This window comes from Labrus mixtus, chromosome 8 (genome assembly GCF_963584025.1).
Source record: "Labrus mixtus chromosome 8, fLabMix1.1, whole genome shotgun sequence".
NCBI lineage: Eukaryota > Metazoa > Chordata > Actinopteri > Labriformes > Labridae > Labrus > Labrus mixtus.
This window is the reverse complement of record NC_083619.1, coordinates 21,635,668-21,654,373: the sequence shown is the minus strand read 5'-3', so window position 1 is coordinate 21,654,373 and position 18,706 is coordinate 21,635,668. Positions and strand designations below refer to the sequence as shown.

Genomic DNA, 18,706 nt, shown 5'->3' with positions numbered 1-18,706 from the left:
AAATTCAACAGCAGTATTCCTCTAGAAACAGTTTACCATTTTTACGGTGACTATTTATTCAGCAGTAAGTCAATTTAATGGAAACTTTCCTGAAAACGATATATGTAAATGTAGCACTAGACTTACAAACCAGGTCACACGAAGTTAAGTCAGAATAAAGTTTTAGAATGTGAAAAACTTTCACTCTTGAAACACAACTTTTAACTTTCTACTTTTTCTAACAAAGGAAACAATTCACTGTCAATCACTATGAAAGCACAAATGTACCTTTTAAAAATGAGGTTGTTCAGTCTTTGTTTCCTGGGTTTTGTTTTGCAGGATCACAGTTAAGATGAACCTCGACTTGTCATGAATTTTCAGATATCTGCACAGACCGAGGAGACAGAAAGACAGCCTAACTGCTGGAGAAGCGAGAATCCTTTCATCATTCTGGACAAGTATTTTTATTTTTTTTTCTCTTTAGTGGAAGCGGTTTTGTATGATGTGTGATCGGTTCAGACAGATCTAATTTTCAGGAGGCTTTTGAAAGCTCCTCTTTCTCTCTGGAGCGAGAGTTTGCCCACAGAGAACAGTGCTGCCTCCGGGCAACAGACAGACAAGCAAACTGCTCAACATACACGGGGTTCAAACTGTGCTCATGCAATGTTAGGTTAGGTAAGGGAGGAGAACAACAAGTGTAAGGGGCTGTACTGCAATGTCACGTCGCCTCAGGGGCAACGATGCTGCTGTAGTTAGTATGTTTCTAGCAACATAAAGATTAATCAAACCATCAAATGATTCCTAATGTTTACCAGTTGGAGAGTAAAGTCATCTGAAAATGTACTGTGAACTTTTGTTACTGCCTGTCACAATGTACTACCAAGTGTTTGCCTAATGACCTCGTGTCCATTGACTCCTCATTCAACAAGACCATGATGTAGCTTTTCACCAGATCAATGAATGGTTGGAAAGCTGCAATGCTGTTATAATGTTGTACCGCTGTGTTTAGGTTATTAGTGGTATGAAATGTTGGGCATCTGACATTAATGATCATTTTACTGCTTCGCAACCAGAAACTGTAAAGACAATTGCTTTGTAAACTAGAGAGTGATGTCAGGTTATATTTCTAAGAAAAACAACCTTCTGATAACCAGTTAGCTAACATTTGACAACAGCTAATGTTAGCATGCAAGCGCTTCCCGCCTAACAGTACATTAGCTAGGAATGTATGCCTTTAACGCCTGCACAAATGTCTATAAGATTGAAATGCCTCCTGTATAACATTATACTTGTTATATAGGAGGTTTAAAGTTAGAATTATGAAATGTGACGTATGCTAACATTAGCTGTTGTGAAACAGAGTGATTTATCAGGCAGCTGTCCGACATTGTAGCAGCTTTTGTGATGCCTTCTCATGGTACTCGTTAGCTCACGGTTTCAATGCGGTTGGTTTTGTGTGATATGCTTGGGTTTTCAAAGGGGTAAGTTTGTGAGAGAGCCATTGATATCCAATGGCAACAGGGGTACTAAATTAACATCAAAATCCTCACCTAGAAGGGCTAACAATGTCAAAAGAATTTATGATGATGCAAGAAATGCAAAGAAAAAATACATTGACTAGAAATGAGGCCATTGGGAATATCAGCATCTTCCTCTGACAAGATATTACATATACTGTAAAGCTTAATCACCATTAACTGAAAACTTACCTCAAATGGCATAATTTCTGTAAATATCAGCTAACATGTTCCAACATGTTACTCTTTCAGGAAATAGGGGGAGTTCATATTGACTTGTGTACATGGTAAACAAGCACGCATATAGAGGTAGTTCACTCTATGTTTTAGTTTTATGGATGTGTGTATTTGTGTTTCGTTCATTTACTCTCTGACGACAAAGAGAAGTAGCCTCTTGACACACATGCTGCTGATGAAGGGCTTGCAGGTGTTTTCACTTATTGTAGTTAGTGAAAGCTCTGCTCAGGTTATAGTTTAGTGGATCGTTGTTGGGAATAATGTGAGGTCATCAAACTCCTTGTCGCAATTAGAATAATGAAGTTGTAAGCCAGCACAGACCTGCAGGGAGGCTCCATGGCATCTAATGATGGTACATCTGCCCTAAAACGTCAGTGTTTTTAAAATGTACTATTTAAATTATTCCATTCATTTTGTCCTAAGGGATTTAAAGTAAATACTCCAAATAATTAACCCACACAGAATCAACCCGTAGCTCTTTGGAGTTTTTTAGTCTGTTATTGATCACTGTAGTGGTTGCCAGTTCTGCTCTAATAAAACCCGATTCCAGCAGCAGCTGTAGAGAAAGAAGTTACCACCTAGCTTGTGCAGAAAGTAGAATTTAGCAGCTAAAGAACCAGATTTCCTTTTAGAGGTTGATGGAGACCAAAGTAAATGGAGAATGAATACAGTAATTACATTTGTCAGACAGAGACACGACTGAAAATGAATGTTAATGTTGTTAATGGTGTCTGCTGAATGTGTAAAATAGGCAAACTTTCATCAATACTTTCAACAACTTAACTTTACACTTTTATAATCAGTCATTACAAAGTTTCAGCTTTGGATAAAAGATACATAAATACAACTTTAATCATAAAATTATTACAAATACACATTTTCCATTTTTTCCATTATTTAATTATGATTAATGATTGGTTAAGGTGTATGCTGAGCTCTAATGTCAGTGCATGTTAAACATGAGTTTTGTAGTTTAATCTGTAAAAATCTGAAACATTTGACAAATAATCGTATGTTTTGGATACAAATCTTATCTACAAAGTAGCCTATAATGTGTAACTATAATAACGTAGTAACGGAAAAAGCTCTATAGTTCCCCTTGAAATGTATAGAGAGCAAATGTAAAATAACACAATAACCACTCAAATTGTATTGAATACAGTATTTGAGGAAGTGGTTACCAACCATCACTGTACAGTGGCTGCTCAGCTTTAACTGAAGGCAGCAGAAGGAGGAGGTCGGCATGTTACACAAAGAAAAAGTAGAACTGGTTTTTATCCCCAGCAGGTCCACACCTTTCTCTTTTGAACCTTCCCGTGTGTTTTTCAACACCTCAAAGACTCACGAACTTCCAGATTTAAATACTAAATTCATACCTTCATTTCAGAACACCAGGTGATGTGATTTTAACACCGCACACTGACACGTGTTTTCCATCATTGTGTTAAACACTTAATACAGCTGAGTCCTAATATAAGTATGATTTTTTTACACTGCTCACACATTTGTTTTTACCAACTGAACACTAATCCTGAAATCTAACACCGCTGTGATTTTTACACCATAAAGACATTTATTTTCATCAAAGTGTTGATTATTAACAGACTAGTGTTTTCAAAATAAGACCATACTGCATTTGTTCTGACGAATTCGCCCTCAGAAATTAGTTAAATAAATCATATCAAAGCAATATTTGACCAAAGTAATTTCATTGTTCTACTAACTGTAGTTGGGCAGGTTTTTGTGTCGTACAATAAATCACCATTTGTTCTGCAGCAGATATGCAACATTATAAAGACATACCTTCAATCAAATAAATATTACTCTACCTGCACTGTGCTTCTTTTGAAGTGTGTGAAATGGTCATCACTACAGTTAGCCCAACAAGGGGGAAAACATTTCTTGTGTAAGCTATTAGCTTTACATTTAGTGTAAATATCGGCTAACCTCTGTTTCACCTACTTCTTTAAACTACTTTTAACGACCTAACAAAAAAACAGAAACCTTTTGACACCAGTTAACTTAAATGAACTTTGTAAGCCCAAAAATAACCCCATGCATTGCTGGAAATGTTCCTGTGTGGGGGAGTAGTGGGATGCCCTGTGGAGAGACTCCGTGTGTAACTGCATGATTTTGAACGAGGGGTTTATTTCTAGGAAACTTTCCACCGTCACTTAGTGCTCACCTTGAAAGCAGCTGACACCTCCCAGCGGAGCGTTTGACAGGGGACTCAATCACTTCAGTCTGCTGTCACACAAAATCAAGGACGTCATCTGCACAACACCTGACAATGCACTGAAAATGAATAAAGAAAACCTGCAGCTTATGTATATGGAGGAATATAAATAGGCCTGAGAGTGGGTGATTGATTGAGACGAGTGAAAGGAGACTTTCCAGAGAAGAGACCCTTTAGAGACATTCAATTACCTTCAGGCACACAGGGAACGTAGGACGTTATAAACTTTAATTACATCACGCTTGATGAAAGGATGGGAGGAGATGGTTGTAAACAGGAACATTAACTGAGACATTATTTAGCTTGTGGTCATATATTACACAATCTTAGTTGAAGACGATGGTAGCACTTATTTCTGCCATTACAGTGCTTGAATTATTGTTGGAAATGTCCATGGGGTACAAAAACAGACTCAGGAAGAATAAACTGTAGATATCAATGACATTTTCTGTCAGGGCTACAGCTCCAATTAGTCACAGTTGAATGTTTTTCTGTTGCCTCAGATCATCTGGAAAGAGTTGACATTTAGCACCAACGCGTACACTTTATCCTCTGAACGCTCCTGGCTCCTGACAGGTTCGATGTGTTTAGCAAAATTGAAGATGGGGAGGATGAGCAACGACTGGAGGAGGGCGTTGTAATCAATAAAAAAAACATGAAGCAATTAGTGTTGCTCTCATATTTCTTTAGGGAGGAGGGCGTAAAAACGTGCGGATGAAAGTGATGTCTGCTTCATGCAAGTCATTAATGAGGCACCGGAGCGACTACAGGGATATATTGTTAAAGAGGCTTTTAGAAACCTGCCTTGAATTAATTAAAACACAATACATCCCTCAATCTTTCATGAACTTTATAATATAATAATTTAAAAAGTCAGCAGGCTGCTTAGTCCCACATCTCATTTATTTCTGCTTCTCACTGGGAGCAAACAATTTCTGCACCAGTCGGCCTCTTTGAAACCAACGAAATGCACCAAATTGACAGCTCTGGCAAGAGACATGAGTGCTGCGCCAAATAGACAGCATGTCAGCACTCAAAGTCCATTTAAAAAACACACAAGTACTTTGAAATAGGTATGCATATATTCAAAGAAGAGAAAACAGAATTGGAGCTTTGTACACAGCTGGAGGTTTGTGTTTGGGGGGCGGGAAGGTGGAATGATATGTTTTGACCTAACGTAACCCACACACCTGACTAATTGGCAGCATCTGTTCACAAACAGGGAAGTGGTCATTAGAGCAGCAGATCAGTGAAACATGGGAGAGATAAAAGGAGTTCTCGTGTAACAGGAGGTTTGGACATTTCGACATGGACTGAATATAACAAACGTGGAAATTTGAGGTTTGTCATTTATCAAACAACAGCAGGGCAGAGCAACAAGCAGTGAAACTACGAGCCTGAAACAAGAACTGAAAGGGAAAATAAGCATGACCTCGTGTTTTAACGCCACATATCACTGAAACTTACTGACATTAATTATTTTCTGTGCAGCTGTAATTGTTCAGAAATGTTATGTTACTCACATGCCAAGACTTCAACAAGAACCATTAATCAACCTCCAAAACATATGATGTGAAAGTTCAGGCAGATTTATGTAAAACTATTTTTAAACAATACAGTATTGTGGTGAGCTGGTTGTGTCAATAACAGGTCAGAGGTAATGACCTCAGTTTAGCACACAGATACTGTGCTAATCACAGCTTGAGCATATACAGCTTTATTTACATACATGAGCAGAACACTGCTTAGAGGTCTAAGTGAAACAGCTCTCACACTCATGGTGTAACAATCACTAACTGAATTCACATTCTCTGTCACAGTGGAAATGACATTAAGCATGCACAATTATTAACAATAAACAACTACATGACTTTAACGATTTTATCACAATTTTCCTAACTGGAAATTACATTCCCATGAGCCTTTGCTCCTCAAACTGTCCTGTCGGCAAAGTGTCAGAAGGTAAATGTCCTAGTCCTTCAGTCTTCAGGTTTCACTCTGTTATTGCTATAATGGAGATTATGTGAAATCGAAAAGTTATCTTGACATGGTCATGTTGCTTAAGCACCTTAGATAACTCTTGGCTCTCGGAGAGCTGGCCAATCAGAAGAAAGTGGGCTTGGCATGAAGGCGGGGTCTTTAAGAGACCGGGCTGAACTGAAGGTTTTCAAAGACAACATGACGTATTAAACAAGAATTAAAAAAATAAAAATTAAATCTAAAGCTACTACAGAGGTTTTACAAAGAGAATATCAAACTTGATGAGCACAAATTGCCTGTTTTTGTTTGTCTAAAAGACATCAGCCATGTGCTCAGAAGTTTTGACATTATGACAATGTAGAAAAAAAAGCATTAAATTTGTTTTTTATTCCTGTGAATGCGGCTGTGCTATGATACAGCTAAATATTGTTGTACCATCTGGTTCTGAAGATCAAATTCTCTTGTAAAAATGTTTTAGAGATCAAACACTCTGCAAGAACAAAATTGAAAATATTCCAGTTGGCTTGTTGACCTTTCTCGGTTTAACAGGGCACAGAAGAGAAAACACAAATATGAGCAAATTGCCTGCAACACAAAAAATATGCGGCAAATAAAACCAAGGAAACACTGTGGTTGAGATGAAGTTAAATGTATTCTCACTCTGTTAAGGTGGAGAAAATGGAGGGATGTTTCTCTCTCTTCAAGGTATGGAGCTGAAATCGTTTTTTCAGTTCTTTCCATTTACAGCCGGCTCATTAGTTTCTCTGTTTATGTAAGCTTGTGTAAATGACCTCTTGTCCATTACTCCCAATGCTCCGGCTGCGAGCTCCCTGTGGGGCTTCATCCAGCACTTCTGAAAACTGCAGCTATTTAGTGTTCTAATGATGAACCTGCTGATGTGATGATGTGGGTAGCTCACTGTATGGTTTTGTGGTTTATTATATTATAAGACATTCAGATGATGAAGGCCGAAGTGATTGTTTGTGTTTGGACTGATTCAAGGCACTCAAACTGTCAATTCATTCAACTAAAGCAAAATAATCTGTATTTCAACGTTATCCAAGATGACTTTACAATGCTGTGGAACATTTAGATCAATACAGCAAAAGAAAAGAGTTGACAGTATCACAAGAACGACACAAAAGCTTTAGATAAGTTTGTTCTTTAAATGAGTAAAATGATGCACTTTTGAAATAAATAATCTAAAGAGTCCAACATCATGGCTCAGAAAAACCCAAACTTAAAAGAAGAACTCTGATTATTTTATATCTATTAATCATAAAAGACTTTTCATGCTTTACGGGTGTAAAATGTTTTCTGCAGCTTTGGAGGAACCTTTTTCAAGACAGTACGAAGGCTTGGAGACTACCAACCCAAGGCTGCTAAATGTTACAATTTAGTGTTTTATTCAATATGTTTTGAGATAAATATAACTGTTATGAATTATTTTTGATTGTTCAACTATGACTTCACATTTTTTCAAGTCCAGGATTTTAACCACAGGGAGTATAAAAAGGATGGACGACATGACTGGAATCCCATCCTGCTGTCGGCTTTGCTACCCCCTCTGAGTGCATGAAGTCATCATGACGGAGTCTAGTCCCAGAAGACATTGCATATTTATCTTTCCCTGAACTTTTAAATAAATAATTGTAAACTCTTATTTAAGTCTCTCCTGATCGAAATGAAATCTTGTCAATGAAGACACAGAAACCCCAGGACGAGTAGCTACTGTTTAACACAGAGGCTCATGGAGATCTTAATAAACAAACAAACAAACAAACAATTTAACCAGAGCAAAGACGCTGGGCATGTCAGACATTTTTTTTTATCCTGTCTCCTTGGGAGAAGTTAATTTCTGGAATGCGCCTTCAGTTTCTATCGTGATACTTTATTCAGCACTGGAGCTTAAAACCAGTGAATATAACTCGTGTTCATTTATGCGGAGGTTAGATTAAAAATAGGGTCTCTAATGCTCACAGAGACCGGAGAGAACATCCTGAACTCAGCACATCTCTGCTGCTTCACTTCTGGTTCAGGAAGCTCACAGACGCCAGGTTTTAAAATGCTCAGCTCCGCCTCCATTCATACAGCATGAAGCGTTCTGAGTTTCACTGCTTCAAAAAACAAGAAGAAAGAATATCATTAAACAGAGCTTAAGGTTTTTATTTTATTCCCCACAGAGAACAAAAAACACAGAGGACAGAATACATGTTGGTGAAAATAAAAACACACACGATATATCTACTTGAAGCCAATATGTGGACAGCAAATGACAGGATAATACATTTAGTTACTACTTCAAAACAAAAACAAAATGTACATTTCAAAAACCTGCAATAATCCATGCAGCATTTGGATTTTTATTTTGCCACCAATATAAAGGAGTGTGTTAGCAAAAAACTTTCATTATAACAACGTCTGTGTTATATTACATTCGATGTAACTCAACACACACCCAAAGTTACACGTCTCACAAGGACACTTGACCTGATCATGACAAAGGAAAGTGCTTCACAACACACACAAAAAATAATAAGACATGCACACAGGGAAATATAAAGTGAAATTCTCAATGTTAGAAAGCACTTGAGGCATTTTAGAAAATGGCAACAAGTACAACAGTCAGGAGGGAATTAGTAAAAATGCTACATAATGAACTGAAGAAGAGGTTTCCACATGGAGCGAGCCAATCAAAAGTTCTTTTAAACAACGAACTCTCGGCTCCAAAACAGACAGTAATTACCTCGGCTGATGACGGCAGGGAAAGAGACAAAAATAACGAGATGATTTAAAACTGAATAACACATTTTCACGTCTTTGTTCTGCAGACCTCGGGTCGGAGAAGTTTTAATCAGGACTCTTTTTCTCTTTAGAAACAGCTCTGTTTCAAAAGATGTGACCTCCAGTTTGCTTATAAACCTTGTATGATGTAATGAGTGAACAATCTGCGTTCATTCCAGCGACAAAGCAGCTGAGGAAAGGCAGTTTCTACAGGGGTGTTTTTCATTTGCATAATATGAAACCAAACTTGACTGTTTAGAACACAAAATAAGGCCAGTTTGAATTATGGGTAAGCTGTGCATAAGAGCAAAAGATACAAGGTTGGACAAAAACAACAAAAGTACTAAATACAACTAAGGTAAAATGTTAAATGGGGAAATATTCCCTTGACTGCAGAGAGATATGTGATAATATTCTTACAGCTCTCTCATCTGTCGAGAAAGTTTGAAGCTACAGCCAGCAGCAAGTTACCTTAGCTGAGCACAAAGACTGGCCGAGCTCTGTCCGTGTAAATCTCACCGATATGCAGAAGATATCTCACTGGTTGAATCAGAACGAAAAGCGCCAAAATGATGGGATTGTGATTATGCTGGAGGTTATTGAGAGCCATATTTTAAAATAACATGGACTTCTGCAGCATTTCTATTAACTACAAAAATCAGAAACAAACCTTCAGAGCCTTTCTCAACAACATGTTGTTTAAGATGAACATATCTGGTCGCCAGTTATCTGCTTTGAAGTATCAACAAACACAAATTTCTATCATGTATCATGTTATGTTCAATCAGAATCTGCTAAAGAGGAAGGCCTCTGTATTCAGTCTATTGTATTTATGATTTGGGGCAAAAGCATACAGATCAATGTTTTTTGCAAAGAATTAGCTAAAAAAAAAAAAAAAAAAATAGTGTAGGCAAATGTTATTGAAATGGACAAAACTAAGATAGTGGTAAAGTGTTTGCTAATGAAGTAAAAGAAGCAGGAACATGCTTCATCATAGCAGAAAGATAAGAAGGTTAGTATTGAATAACAGAAAACTGGAGTTAAGCTTGACTTCTTGGCCAGGTATGCTACAGTAACCTCCTGGAGTCTCAGATTGTTGTCCAGCTGCTTCCAGCTACAGATCTCAGACTAACCATCTGTAAAAACAACACCTTTTTTTTGTTTTTTTCATTTGGTTTTCATAAACATACAAGATTTAGTGCTCAGGGTTGTCTGTGGTGAATTTAGTTACATTGGATCCGAGCTATCTGTTTCCTCCTGCTTCCAGTCTTTGAGCTCAGATAAGCTAAGCTAAGCTAAGCTAAGATGCTAATGGCTGTAGCTTCAGATTTACTATACGTGTATGGAAGAGGTATCAACCAACCTCTCATGTTACTCCTGGTAAAAAAAAAAAGAGAAAGTTAATAATAAAATAAGCTTTAAAAAAATATCTGAAATAAAAACGATACAACCCTGAAAATGAAAGTATCCGGTGGTATGCCCCCCACTCTGCTCACACTTTTATTCATGCTGTTACGTATTCACAGTGAACGTGTCTGCTCCTGTGAGCCACAGATGATTCATGGGAGCCTATAGGAGGGCGTATTCTCCATAATGTACTGTATAATACATTGGGCGGGCAGCGTTACAGTGTGCTCTGACTGAGAACAATGGAGTGTTTGTTGATCAGAAAACAACCGAGAGCCCTGCCTGAAGCAGCAGAAAATGTTGGCAACACACGACCTGCAGCAGGACAAAAAAATGCTGCACACAAACCACTGAATCAACAAAAATAAAAGAATAAAAACATTAATTAAGGAAAAAGACTCAACATAGTGAAAGTTCATAAAAGGAACATAGTGTTCTTTTTTTCTGCATGGGAGCGACAATTAAAAACACACTTAAAGTCACGGCGTTACAAATAATGTCTTCCAGCAAGAACGTAATCTCTTCTGTTTGTGTGAAGCGCTATACAATTGATGGTGGGAAAACTGTACAGCAGAGGTAAGTCTGATCGGTGGGGAGCTGCCAGATGTCCGCACAATCACAGGCTGAGTGGAAATGTAGAAAAGATGTGTTAGTCATGTAACATGCGTTGCATACTCTCAGGGCCGGCTTCCCACTAGAACAAAGAAGAAGAATCTTACTCTACCCAAGATCTTTTCTTCAGGATTTCTGAACAGGACACACCCCCCCCCCCCCCCCCCCCCACTTTACATATGTGGTGTAGCTTCGATCTGCAGCAGCTCATAAAGCTGAATTACAGCGAGGGACGTCCCAGAGGATATCGGAACCATGACCAAGCCCGTGTCTGAGGTGCCTCCTATCTGCTGAGCTACACTGAGCGGAATTTAAAATTGAAAACAGGGCAGTTTTACATTTTGATGACACTCCTGTCAGAAAGGTTGACTTACAATGAGTCTGAGTTGTAGGACACTCTTTGCAGGCGCTGAGGGTGCCAAGATGTGTCTGGAAAACTGAGAGAGAGATCAGATTTATCCTGTTCCAGATATCCGAACATGTTTCTGAACATACAGCCGACACTGAAGTGCCAAGAGGGCAGGAGGGCAGGGTTTGTGTGGTTTGCAAGCCAAAATAGACACTGAATTAAAAACTGTAAAATATAATTCTTTCTGCAGCTTAAAAAGACGTCACACAATCTTCATTCGGATTTTCTTTTTGCTCAGCTGTCATGTACTGTAGATGGATTTATAGACTAAGTCACTCCTCACTTTGGTAAATAAGTTTGACAAAACAGTTTGAAATGAAGCGGCTCGTAAAGTTCACCTATTTCAACAAAATGGTGTTTGGAACTAAAATGACTAAACTCAGACTAAATGAAAAACTGTGTCTTCACTGCATCTGAAGAACAGAGGAGTTTAGGCAAATAAGACTTTTGATTAGCGAACATGTTTGGGGTGCAATTTTCCAAACATCATGCATAAAAAAAGTCATTTTTTTTAGAAAAGAAAACCAGAGAGCCAACAGAAACTTCACTTTTTTTCTATCATGATAGATTAAAATAGTTGAAGTTTCTTTAATTTGGCAAAGTACAACTAACTGCAAACCCTGCTTGCTTAATTCCGAGGGAATGATTGTTGTGCGAAAGTTTGAGCCACCTATGATCAACCAATTAGACACACTTACAGTCATCCGAATGTGCTATTCGCAGGGAAGAACCAGAAACTATACTCTGATCCCTCTGGTTTAACTTTAGGAAGAGTTCATTAAATTAAAAAAAATAGTTTTCACGTCACCTCATGATCATTTTTTAAAACGGCATTTCAAGAAATGGAGTGGATGTGTAGTTATGATGTGGATCACCTCACAGGTTAGTCATTTCATAGCGGCATGTGTCTCAGTTAAAGGGCTACAGTCAGTATGTAAGAATGAAATTTAAGAATATATTGGGGCGCTGTTAGCCTAGTGGTTAGATTATGCACTCCATGTACGGAGGCTGTGCTCCTCCAAGTGGGTGTCCTGGGTTCAAATCCAATCAGGGCTGCTTTCCCTCATGTCATTCTGCCCCCCCCCCCCCCCCCCCCCCACTCTCTCTCTCTCTCCCTGATTTCTAACTCTCTTTACAGTCCTATCTGTAAACAAAGGTAAGAAAAGCCCCAAAACAAACATACTAATTAAGATGTATTGCCTTGATTTATTTTGATTACTTTTATAATCGATTCGTTTCGTTCGTTTAAAATTCCATTACATTTTGATCCCCAACATGATGATCTTAATCGTACTGCGCTCAGTCAAGAACTGTAAAAAATGGTTGAATAAATGCTAAAACTTTCATTTTATATTTGATCATCGTCCGGGACTTTTTTCAAATACTTGTGTAAAAATGCAGTAACCGGCTCATACAATCCTTACCGGGTTGCCTGAAACAAGACTGCACATATTCAGAGTCTTCAGTGGTTAGTGGCCCCGTCAAGATATAGTGCTTGTTTGACCCGTCTTTCTTTTGGCTTGCAAACCACCTAAAGGATGCTTGGTGAGTGAAAATAGCCCACAAAGGAGTGCTTGTGTGCGATAGTGAACAGTGCTCTGCAGTAGGAGTGATACTGTGAAGCTCAGCTGTAGTACATTACAGTCGTCAGGGACCCCGTACAGCAGGTCTCAGTAAGAAGTCTTTGAATCGTCCTCCTCTGGGCCCAGGGACACTAATCACAGTCTCGAGAGGGGGTCACAGTCACAGCCGGAGCGTCTCAGCCCTCCACAGCCACCAGCCAACCCACACAACTCAGCACACACTCATTATTCTTCCGTCCACCGTCCTGGAACTGATGCATTCAGGTGTAATGGTCTGAGCCAGGAGAATGGCCCGCTGCCTCCAAAGACAAACGGGAGGCTGCGTTCACACAGTGATACCAGTGATACTGTACACAGAGAGGCACAAAGCTGCATGACAACATGAACGAGAGTGACGCAGAGCATCTTCCTGCGCCGCCTCAGAAATGAACTGCAGAGTATATTGCAGGCACAGAATGATAATAGAATACAATTAACTTCAAATGGTTTCACTGCACACATAAATCTCTCCCTCGGCGGGATCACAAATGATTTAACTCCTTCTGTGAGGATGGAGTTTCTAATTGCACATTGCTCCATGTGCTGTGATGCTCACATTGTTGATGGCACACACACTGTTAGAGAGCATTAGAGAGACCGCAGAATAAATTAGCAACTCATTCAGATATCAAGCCAACCCCAAAAACAGGTCTCTTCTAAAAATTCAATTTCACAGCATCGTTAGAAAAAACAAGCTGACATCTTTAAGTAGTGTGAGTAAACACACATCAAAACAACCGAGCATAGTGTTAAGGAACGTCCGATTCACATCTCTACTTCTGTTTTTTTTTTTTTTGCTTCTTTTCTATTTCCTAAAATCTAGGTTGCTGGTGCTTCCTTATTGAAGCAGAGTGAATTGCTCCAACCCTCCCTCAATCAGAGATGAAAGCCTGAACCATACTTGTTATAGATTAATTACAGGCTGACAGAAGAAAACAGACACGCAGAGGAAACTGTTGCAGGCGAGCTCGTCCGACGTCCATGGCAACAGCACTCGTCTCTGCAGCTGCTGAGCTCTTCTTCGTCTACAGTCAAAAAAAAAAGAAGTAAATCCAGCGCCTGCAGACATGTGAGCTGCTGAGGTCACTGTGAGTTGACGGATGGTTGTTTTCGTCTTCATGCTGTGTTTACTTTTTTTATTTGTAAAAGTTATTCTTCAAGCCGCTCTTTGCTAAACTCACAGAGCAGCGATGGATCGATTCGTCAATGAAGGGTGGCGTGCTGTGCGCTCTCTCTCCTGCTCTCAAATTGAAGAGGAAAAAGTCCTAATTTCCAAGAAGCAGGAGATATGTTTTTTTTTCTTCTATTTTAAAAGTCTGATTGAGTGGCCAGTGTCCAAAACGAAACAACATTTCCTGGTTATCAGCCATCCAGGACTCTACAAAAAAACCCTCAACCACCCTTCATTTAGAGATATGGAGTGTAATTTGTGCCAAATTGTGTTGATATCTGCGCGTTAGGGAACGTTTCTGTCAGTGTTAATATTCAGAGTATTCCAGAATAATGACGGTGATGGTAATGATAACGGTCTTGTTGTATTTCCACGGTGGTTCAGCCAGGGTCACGACAGCGTCCAAGGAGGGTTGAAGAACTTGATGGCGTGATTTTTGGCCCATTTTGCGAAAACGGACTTCTCGGTGATGAAGCGGTGCCCGCCGTAGGGGGCGCTCTCATGGAGCAGATACTCTGCACACTCATCCCGGCTGCCCGCCTCGTAGTAGTGGTACGGAACCTTTCTGTAACCCTCCGTCCTACAGGGGAGAGGAAAGAGAAAGATGTGACGACACACTGTTTAAAAACAAGCGATGGTTCGGCATTAAATAGAAGCTTGTGGATTTAATGAGCGTGATGATTGAACCTTTATCAAGTTGGCAAATTGACAATGAGATGAGATGCGACAGCCTCTTTCTGATGCTGTTCAGCATGTGATTAGTTGATCGATCACATCTAATCAGATCAGAAATTATGTAATCAGAGCAGCTCGTCACATCGTCACAATGAAGGTTAAACGTAGGAGTCTGACTGCAGCTACATTAACACATTAACGACTCACTCAGATTCGATTCCTCCGTCTCTGCGGCACCTGTTGAAGCTCCAAAAATAAAATAAAATGTGGTTCTGGAAATGTGCTTTACGTCCATAAAAAAATGTATGCTCAATTTAAGAAAGCAGTCTCTTGGTTTTGACATCTTTTCAATTTGGTAATATGATTTTGTGTTTGTATTTAGATATACTTGTGTTTATGATTTGCACTGTAGCCCTCAGCCTGGCGTTTGTTTTATTCCAAAGCAGACACATGATGTTTCCTTCAATTTGCGAAAAGTGTTCCTGCACACATACAAAATATCAATCTTGAAAATAAAGTAAGTATTGTTTTAGTTTAGTAAGATTCTGTTCATGAGACCACATAAGGGACAATACAAGTCAGCAAATTCCAAGTGTGCTTGGTACTTATTCAGCTTTAAAAAATCGTATTTGCAAAAAGAAGCCAAATAAAATGATTGACTGTGTAACAGGAGATTAACACGCATTCAGCAGTTTGGACTTTTAGTGTCCTTTGTAACTTATTCAACTCAGCAGGTTTATTTTATTCCAACGACCTACAGCTGCTATTTATGGCCCTATTTATTACGTCGTCTCCTTCCACTTCCGGGTGAAAGCCCCGGCGGAAATTCTCGAGCATGCGCAGAACATGAAATCCGATTATTTACATGCCGTTAGTTTGCCGACTATCAACGACTTATCTAGGTGTTCGATTATGAGATGTCCGTTATGGTCCGATGAAGGTCGGACTAAGATATCTAGCGCCATGTAACCCTACTGACTGAGGCATATGTAAAGTGGCCATCAGAAGCAACTAATCCCATTCATACGGCGACGACAAAACAGCTGGAGCAATTTGGGGTTAAGTGTCATGCCCAAGGACCCATCGGACATGTGGCTGCACAAGCTGGGGATCGAACCCCCAACCCTTTGGTTGAGAGACAACTAACTGAGCCACAGCCGCCGCTTGATCAACATTGTTTTAATCTAACCTGCGTGTACTTATAAAACCTCAATTGATTCTTTCTCTGACCCAGTCTTAAACAAGTAATGGATAGTAATACAATGAGGCCATTCTGACTGAAGTGTAATGAGGAGTCAGTCTGTTAATAGTTCTGTATCTTGAAACCGACAGCTCCCCAAAAGTGAAGCTAAAACATTTGGAGCTCCGCCTACTGACTGGCCGCAATATACATCATAAGCTCCGCATCTTCAATACTAACAGACGGTGCATGGGTCAAACATTCAAAACACGTTCGCTGATTTATGTCTTAAGTTTGAACTATTCTGAGAAGTTTATTTTAATTAGATATGTGATGCTAAAATAAGGTTTAAAATGCCGTGATTGGCAGCTGTGTTGACAAATGCAGTTCCTGTGGCGCTGTGGGCACTTGCTTAGCAGAGTAGAGGAGGAAAGGCAAGCCAACGAGTGTCTGCCTCAAATTGACACAAGGATCTGTTCCGCTGTAGACTTTGCCGACAGGAGGGTTTTGATTAGCTAAAGAGGTGGGACATCAAAACTGCTGCAGAGTCTACAGTGCAACTCTGGCTTTAATAACGTCACAAGCACAATATGCCAGCCCCTGTGGTCTGGGGTATTTTGGCATCACTTTTGAACTTCAGGCGGAGGTGGAGATGTGTCCTCCATCTTTATATACAGTCAATGGTTTCTAATATCAACAGATGGTTTCATAAGCGGCCGGCTTGTGTTACAGTGTAATTGGGAGAATGAACACAGGCCGAAGAAAAACAGCCATCACTGCACCCGGGCAGACAGCGGCTGTGGCTGTCTGCCAGCAAACAGTAATACACACAACCCAATCAGTGCGTCTCGCCTCTCTGTGTCACACACCAGAGTGAACTCAAATTCGATTCCTCCGTCTCTGCGGCACCTGTTGAAGCTCCATTACCAAACCACGGCTGAGGTCAATTCTGACTAAAGCTACCAGCACTGAAACGCAGAACATCACTTCTCCTTTTTCCTGCTTGTAAAACTTGAGCAGGCGGCTGTCAATACGACTTTGTTTGACACAAAAATGTCCATTCAGAAAGTCAGTGAAACACAATGTCCCCTGTATGTTAGGAATTATGCGAGAGACGGGAAGCAGGAGGAGAACACCGCCCCTTATCTGCCTCACTGAATCATAAAATCCTCTGTGCTGGTTGAATTATCACTCCTCTCTGCCGTGTATATATTCTCTCTCCCACTGTGCACACGGAACGCATAGAGGATAAAAGGCAGGATTCGGTAAAAGTGTTTGATTCATGGGATAGAGACAGAGCTCAGGTTGAGCTGAGAGGGGGGAGGAGAGGAGAACCCATCAAGGCTGACATGACTGGAGACTGAGCAGACATGCCTGGAGCAACAAGCGTCTTGTTTGTCATCCCTCATATGGCCGGGTTGAGACAGTAATCACCCAGGAGTCAGAGAGAAGACGACAGTCACATATAACCATAGAATTTACCAGAATAAATGCTCAAAAAAAGGCTGCCATATAGGTTGGTGAAAGGATTGTATTTTTGTGAGATACAGACTAAAGCCACAGAATCAAAATTAAGATCTTTGAAGGATTCTATTTTCAGATATTCCTGCAAACGGACAAGATTAAACCCTGGAAAAACCCAAATCCAGACCAATCCTGAAACAAATACGTCTCATAACCCCCATAAATAATCCAACAAAGATTACATTTTTCACTGCGTTTTTGATTAGATTTGAGTTTACAGGTCTGAGATCTACAAGAGGAGTCCCCAACTAAATTTGCTTTCTTTGCATTTGTAAACAGATCAGGCCAAAAAACAAACTATGTTATGCTAGCATCTCTGACAAAACAGTAAACGTGCCTCCTTTAAGAGTCTGTGTCATGCCCAGAATCTTTCAGATAAAGGTGTCAGTATTACAAATCAGTGAAAATTATATCCTTCACATCTCTGCGTTTTTTTTTTTATAATTCTGTGAAGCCATTTGGTAGATTTGCAATCTTGGTGATATGTGGATTTGGTGTTTTAAGGGATATGTAGTGGACAATGATATTTAAAGCAGATACATGACGGATCCATAAACTTGCATACTATCAGATTCTTTTAGATACAGGTCCCTTTTGTTCAGTGTCCAAGATGGGGAGGTGTTGAGTGCTGCAGCCCCACAGAGACTGTTGGGCATTCTATGCAGGAAAAACATAATGGTATTCACAGCACAGAGAAACCAATATGGATATCAGCAAAAAAAAAATATTCAGCCATTAAATCCAAGTCGAGGCATTGGAAATGTATTCCAACAGTGGCAGGTCGTGGTTATGGAGGGCAGCGATTGGACATCTCTGCTGTGAATGTGAATGTAGATTTTGAACTTTTTGTAGGAGTTTTTCCAATTTTCTTCCCAATACAAAGAAAGTGTGTGTGTGTGTGTGTGTGTGTTTGGGTGTGTTTGGGTGTAATAGTTGGTGTCTTACTTGCAGTAGGTGTCATTTATCATGCCGTAGATATGGATCTCTTTGCACATGTCCATGGCGAGGATGAGTGTGAACCAGCCGGTGCTGAGGTAGGAGCCGGACTGGATCCTGCAGAAACACAAAGACAGCTCTTTCACTGCAATGTTCATTCGCATTAAATAAGGTCATCATTTGCATTATAATAAAAACGATGTATAGAGTTTCCAGGATGCAATGTTCTCTGACCTTCGTACTCTTCGCTCCTGTGGGCTTTGTCATGTAGTTGATCTGAGGTTTTAAATTATTCGAACAGCTGCTCTTATTGTAGGTCGTTCTGTTTAAGAGCCTCGGCTCAGGATCAAAAATGTAAATGTAAATGTAAATGTAAATGTAAATGCATCTCCACTACAGCAGCCCTCAGCCGTACAACCATATGTCTGCTTTACTGA

The 18,706-nt window shown here is 39.8% G+C and overlaps 1 protein-coding gene across 1 annotated transcript in view; it reads right to left on the bottom strand.

Moving 5' to 3' along the window:
* Positions 1-13,567: 13,567 nt before the first annotated feature.
* Positions 13,568-18,706, bottom strand: part of st6galnac3 (ST6 (alpha-N-acetyl-neuraminyl-2,3-beta-galactosyl-1,3)-N-acetylgalactosaminide alpha-2,6-sialyltransferase 3) — a 79,771-nt gene continuing 74,632 nt past the window's right edge. Inside the window, exons 4-5 of the mRNA XM_061045122.1 lie at positions 18,279-18,386; positions 13,568-14,534 (exon numbers count right to left, since the gene is read on the bottom strand). Coding sequence (XP_060901105.1) covers positions 14,345-14,534; positions 18,279-18,386 — 298 coding nt within the window. The 3' untranslated portion in view covers positions 13,568-14,344. The remainder of the gene's footprint in view (positions 14,535-18,278; positions 18,387-18,706) is intronic.